Here is a 6,643-nt window from a genome sequence, read left to right as displayed (position 1 = left end):
CGCAGATCTGATGGGCTGATGATGATGCGTTTGCTGAAGATGATGCTGAGGGTGATGCGTTTGCTGATGATGAGGCTGAGGATGATGCGTTTGCTGATTATGGTGCTGAATGCTGCTATGATGAGCCTCTTGATCTATCTGCTGATATGAGAGGCTGAAACGCTGATGATCCAAATGAGGATGCGCTTCACTGATGAGCTTGGATGACTGAAGGGAGAGGCTCTTCTATTTATATGCATGAGGGCTGCTGGTCGGCCAGCATTAATGCGGTCGGCCAGCTACTGAATGTCCACGACTGCATAAATAATGCCAATAATAGCATAAATGCTAGTCGGCTGATGTAAAATGCCCATAAAATGCCTGAATAAATCATGATTAAATGCCTGATGATTCCTGATGATGCTAATGATGCTAGAATGATGCCATGTCACTGTACACCTGACTGGTGTGCACGTGACACATAGGGGCATCCTTTGGCTAGGTTCTAGAGGTACCAGTCCTTCCGAGCTCTCCCGCCTTAGCTTCTGGCCGTTACCGCCACTCTTGATGATGTACCCCAGGTCCTTGTGCTTGTTCCTGATCCATCGATTACTGATGATCCTGTTATGCTTTAGAGACCTGACAGATCTCATTTCCGCTAAAGGATGGAGATTGCAGGCAGACCTGGACCAGTGTCGGATTTGTCGTCTCGAGACAGGGTCACATTGCTAGAGATTGTCCCAGATCGAGGGGCCATGCTAGGAGGCGGCATGGTCTTGCCCATCAGAGGCCTTTTGTAGATAACGAGACTCCTGTTGCTCCTTTGCCACAGCAGACCACACAGCGTTGGGTTGTGGTTAGGGATGGCAGGCACCCTCGGACCCCCATACCTGCCCCTTCACCCACACCCCTTGTGGAGCACCCTAGCCCCTATGCAGCTCTTGCCTCACAGGATGTTGATCCTTCTTTGGAGGATGAGGCTTTGCAGGCACATGATCTGGATCCTTCATAGGAGGATGATGCATTACAATTACAGGATGATTGTAACCTTGAGGATGATGTTGCGCATTCGCATTGTCATGGTACCTCTCCAGTTCTGAGAGGACTCGCCCTGGCTTTTCCTCGGAGTGGGAGAGAGAGGTAAGGTTTACATCGTCAAATTTTTCCTCCCTTACCTATGCGAGACGTACTTCCGCGGCGGCCCGCCTCTAAAGGGGGTCCTTTGTTGACCACGAGATCTGGTCGTTCTTACTCTAAGTCCTTATGAGGATTGTCTCTTGGAACATTCACGATCTTGGGGGTTTTTTTCCGCGTCGGCGGAAACAAATTGTAAACTGGACCTATGGATGTATTGCTCTTGCAAGAGCATAAACTAGATGCTAGCCAGTGTGGGAGATAAGGCAAGCTTCTCTCGGGACACACCTTTTGGTCACCGGTTGTTGGTACCAAGGGTGGTGTCTGTATCTCTGTTTCAACTTTGATCTCGCCTTACATCATTGGACATGGTGTCATTTAGCCTGTGAGAGCGCAGTGGATCCTTCTTATGTAGAGGGTACTACACGCATTGGTATTCTCAACCTCTATTCTCCTAGCCATAGAGGTGACAGGATTGCCTTTAAGAAATCTCTCACTACACTTATGCCTCTTGCCGACCATTGGATTATTGGTTGGGATTTTAACATGGTTGAGATGCCAACGGATAAAAGAGGTGGACATGAGGGCTTGGTGCATCCTCTTGAAAGAGCGTCTTGGGAGAGATTTATACTCTCCATTCATGGCAAAGATTGTTGGCATGAGGATGACATTTTGAGGAGTCCATCCACTCTTCTTTATTCATGGTCTAACAGGAGAAAAGATGCAGGATGTATCTATGCACGGTTAGACAAATTTTATGTGGATGATTGGGTGCTTGACAGAGGTGGGCATACTTTTATTGCTCTACAGACACCTCTAAACTGGATCATTGCCCAGTGGTTTTATGTATTAGAGATCCGAATTGCCATGGATCAGCACCCCCATGTACGCATCCCTGATCATTTGTTTTCAGATGCAGAGCTATCGCGTCATATGCTCGATATTTGGAGATCTCATATGATTTCTTTCAGGCCTCTCAAAGCCTGGCCTCTGCTCTCTATGATATTAGTGACTTTTATCACACATGTGCCCTGTCACTCTCTAAGAGGCAAGAGGCCTTGGATTTAGAAAGGGCTATTAGACGTAGATTGGTTGCCTTGCAAAAAGAGCACGAGAAACATCCTCATGCTCAATGGGTTGCAGATTCTTTATGTATTGTTAGGGCAGAACTTCATCACTCTCTTGAGCAACGCACAGAGTATCGTTTCCATGCCCAAGAATCCTTTTGGACACAGATGGGTGGCAAAAGCCCATAAACTGTCCCAAAACAGTCCCGGCTATGCGCCTCCTTCTGCCCGCCTCCTTCCAAGAGAAAGAGAGCGTGAGAATCTGTTGACTGGGCGCTTTTTGCAGCCAGCCCACGAGCCTCTCTTCCAAGCCAGTAAAGCACGTGTCTGTGCTGCATCTGCCCGCCCAGACCTTCCTGCAGGCCTATCCACTTTTCAGCAGAGAGAAAGAAAGAGAGAGAGAGAGAGAAAGCAGTACTGGCTGTCCCCACGTGTACGCCTCTGTTTCTCCTGCAGTCCCCTCTTTCCAAGAGAGCCTCCCATGCCCTGTTCAGTCCAACGCCCCTGTAGTTGTGCGCTTCCTACAGCTGCCTGCAGCCCATCGCTTGCTTCCATGAGAGAGAGACAGAAACACGGGAGAACCTGCTCTCCATCCAGCACAACCTGCAGTCCAGCCCTGTTCGTACACTGTACCAGCAGTCGTACAGTATTGTACCTGCTGTCGTACCTGCCTGCGCTACCTGTACCAGCAACTGCAGCCGCCTGCAGCAGCCGCCGCCAGTACCTTCAGCATCCGTACGCTGTACCTGCAGCAGCCGTACAGATCTGCATGAGTTCTCCTGTGCACAGCCAACATAAGCAGTCCACTTCTCCTCTCTTTCACGCATGAGAAGTTGCACCCTTTTTCCAAAAAGCTAGAGAGAGACGTGGGCCTCCAAAAGTGGAGTAGTCTCTAAAAAATTGCCCTAGGGGCCTCCCAAGGTTTTGAAACCTTTAAAACATTAATATTTGGCCACCTAAGGTTATAAAACCTTTTTAATTAATGTCTCTTTGCCCCCTTTCACACCTGGGGTTGTCCACACATGGGCTTCCTTTTTTAACTCCAATCTGATGCCATTCACACTGTCCACCATGTCCCCGTGCACACCTGCATACTGTCCAGAGAAAAACACAGGGTCGTGACATACAAAGCAAGCCCTCTCGTTCTGCGCAGGCGAAGCGCGTGATATTTATGCGGGAGTGGGACCATGGCATCTTCTTTTCCTCTAATACCACAGGTCTTACATGGCATCATGATGCTCCTCAATGGTTGAAATCACCTTACATATTGGGGTGATTCTATTCTTTTCCGGCTTATAGCTGTGATTGTTGTATGTTTTTCTCATACTTAATAGAAGTCTCTTTCTAGATAATAATAATAATTGAGAATAAAGTAATTTATCCTCCAGTCATATCAAATGTGTAGAGGACTTCACACAATTGGCCGAACTCAATTTTGGAACTCAATTTTGGAACCTATATAAGGCTTGTAAAGCATTCCTTGCTATGGTATATGATGTCTCATACCGCTGAAAAGATTGAAGCTAAGGGCCTTAAAGCCCATGGCGGGAACCCCCCCCCCCCCAAAAAAGCACTTAACCCTTGAATTTTGAAAGGCTTCAATTACATATTCAGAGTCAAATTGTTTAGCATTTACAAAATGACTCTCTCTCTCTCTCTCTCTCAATCACATCTCATAAGCCATATGCGGCTTCAGCAGCAGCAATAATCTCTCTCTCTCTCTCTCTCTCTCTCTCTCTCTCTCTCTCACACACACACACACACATTTCCACATACCTTGGAAATAAGGCTCTTCACTTGAGATGACCTAAAACCATGCCCGTAAACCTTACTTTGGGTAGCTTGATCCTATGAAAGAACTCCTTAAAAAAGCCTAATTTACATTCCAAGATCATCCTGAGCAAATTACATGCACCTATTGCTTGCTAAGGGCTTGCATGGATTCAACATCAAGAACACCCTTCGCTCCCCATCCCTCGACTCCATGGGAGACTGTCGGCCTGAATTTCTCGTAAAGAGAGTATGCAACTTCTCCAACTTCTTCTGGGGAATAAGATTTTGCTAGATCTTCCATAGCAACTGCATAGGCAATAAAATAAGATCATACAGACTGGGCACATACAAAAACAACAAAAATAGAGAGAGAGAGAGAGAGAGAGAGAGAGAGAGAGAGGAGGAGCGTAACCTTTGGCTCTGTCATAGTTGAGCCCAAAGGTTTTGCGCAGATAATTCTCCACAGATAAGGGCGCGATGGGCTTGCCGCTTTGCAAAGCCAGCTGAAGTCCATCCTGCGTTTTCTTACCGGGAACATTCATACCGAAAACCCTAAATCTGTCCAAGTCCTTCCTTTTCCTCTTCCTCTCTGCCTTCTTCTCATCTGTGGGCTCCTCATAGATCCCTAAACTCCTCCCTTTGGATTGTGCCATGAGCCCAGCTATGGCCTTCCCAAAGCTCAGCCCTTCTTCAAACTTGAAACCCTCTCTCTCCGCCACCACCGCTACCCACATGGTCAGCACAGGAGCCCGGTTGATCCTGATTTTATCTTCAGTTTCCTTCTTTTCAGACTCTCGAGCTTCTGGTCTCTGCGACGGTGGAGATCGTGGTGAACTACGGGTTTCCTCTTCATCTCCCTCCTTTTGTGAACCGTGAGCTCCTAATTTACGGCGCCGGGATGGCGGCGGATTTACAATCTTCTCTTCATCTGCCTTCTCTTCCTTCTTTCTGGAAGGACGAGCTCCTGATTTCCGGCGGGAGGGCGGCGCCGGATGGCTGATCCTCTTCTCATCTTCCTGCTTCCCTTGGCCACGAGCTTCTGCTTTTCGGCGGGACGGCAACGATGGTGGGTGTCTTTTCTTTGGTGGGCTTTTCTTCTTTAATTCTGTGAAAAGAGAAGCAAACCGACCTTCATAAGCCCTAAAATTGCACACCCAGAAAATGAAAAGGCTCGAAGATAACAAAAAAATGCTCTTCACAAACCCTAGAACATATGGACTCTCAAAAGAATCCTCAAACCCTAAACCTTTCTATGATAATGCTGATAATGCGCTCAGGGAACCCTAACAGTTTGTCTAAAACCTAAAGTCCTTTATAAAACCTTCTTTGAAAACTAACAGGTTACCAGCAGCACTGTTCTTTTCTTGAGCGTGAGGCTGTCGTGTCATTCGTCGCGTCCGCATCTCTCATAAAAATGTGTGCAAAACCAACTCGCGGAGAAAACAGAAAAGGGAAAGAAATGAGAACGTCGAGTTCCAAGATCACACGGCCGCAGGGCCTAGCGATTTTGCCTGTCAAAAAAGGTTTTTTTTTTTTAACTATGTCAAAAAACATGCAATGCCTTTGAATTAACTTTTCACTCTGAAATACAGTAATTTCAAATGACGTCATTTTTTTAAAAGTGCTTTTCATTTTTTTTGATATATATATATATATATATAATTTCGGATGCACAAACATGATTTGCAAATTTTGCAAATTGCTGGCGCGACGGGCCATTGGAAATTGGAATTTGGGGTTGGGAGTAAATTGGGTAATTGCAAATTTGCAATTTGCAATTTGCTAATTTACTCAATGCTAATAGCTATTACTAATTAGCTAAAGCCTAATATGCTAATACTATTTAATTTGTTATTAATGATCTTTTAAGTTTCACCAACTTCGGCCTATGCATGCAGGCTTGCAGGTGGCCGTCGGCCGATGTGGGTGAATCGTGATTATGGTGCGGCGTGCGGCGTGCCATAGGTGCCACCGTGCCAGCTGCCAGCTGGTGCGGCCTCTTATGCATGCATTATGCATAGGCCGAGCCGCCGATGTGGCCCCTGTAGGTTCATAGCTGCCAGCCAGCCTGGTGCAGACCGCGATGAAGGAGGCTCGGAGAGTCGGAGGCTCCTGGCTAAGCCTCTGGGCTCTGAGGCCCGGCCACCCGGCCGACTCTGAGCCTGGAGGCTGGTGCGGACCGCGGTCACGACTCATCGGTGAAGCCTGAAGGAGGCTGAGCGGCGAGCCTCTGAGACCCGGCGGGCTGGCCCGACTCGCTTCTACCCTCTGCACGAAGCCCTGACACCTGCCTTTTCTCAAAGAACGCAGCGTGGATCACCCAGTGTCCATCGTCATCGACTCATCATGATTCGTATCCTCCATGGCTGCTCTTGTATACATCGACAGTCGACCTGTCACCTCTCTCTCTCTCCCCTACTTGCGTTTTCTGTAATTTTTGCTTTGTTTATCATTGATCAAGATTCAGGACGTTAACGGAGAAGTTGAGAACTCTGCGTTTGCTGCTACAGTAGTATTCAAAGTTCACCCATCTGGAGAGGTGGCCCCACCTACCCCGTGGAGGGTCCGTCCCACGGAGTGATTCGGTGCCAAGTTCCAACGCTGAAGCCTGAGCGCTCCACCGCAGCACCGCTTGAGTGGCACTCCCGTAACCCGTTTCCTCTTCCGGCCACGACGGCCACCTCTCTGTC

The 6,643-nt window shown here is 47.8% G+C and overlaps 1 protein-coding gene across 1 annotated transcript; it reads right to left on the bottom strand.

The window, feature by feature from the left end:
• Nucleotides 1–3,983: 3,983 nt before the first annotated feature.
• LOC147605667 (uncharacterized) lies at nucleotides 3,984–5,462 on the bottom strand. Its single transcript, XM_086793554.1, has 3 exons — nucleotides 5,299–5,462; nucleotides 4,366–5,058; nucleotides 3,984–4,259 (listed from the first exon to the last, which is right to left on the bottom strand). Exons 1-3 carry the CDS (start codon nucleotides 5,354–5,356, stop codon nucleotides 4,096–4,098), a joined length of 915 nt encoding a protein of 304 aa, XP_086649680.1. The 5' UTR covers nucleotides 5,357–5,462; the 3' UTR covers nucleotides 3,984–4,095.
• Between the last annotated feature and the right edge of the window lie 1,181 nt (nucleotides 5,463–6,643).

This window comes from Cibotium barometz, chromosome 59 (assembly GCF_041138505.1).
Source record: "Cibotium barometz isolate CiBa-2024 chromosome 59, ASM4113850v1, whole genome shotgun sequence".
Classification (NCBI taxonomy): Eukaryota; Viridiplantae; Streptophyta; class Polypodiopsida; order Cyatheales; family Cibotiaceae; genus Cibotium; species Cibotium barometz.
This window is presented reverse-complemented; position numbering and strand designations above follow the sequence as displayed.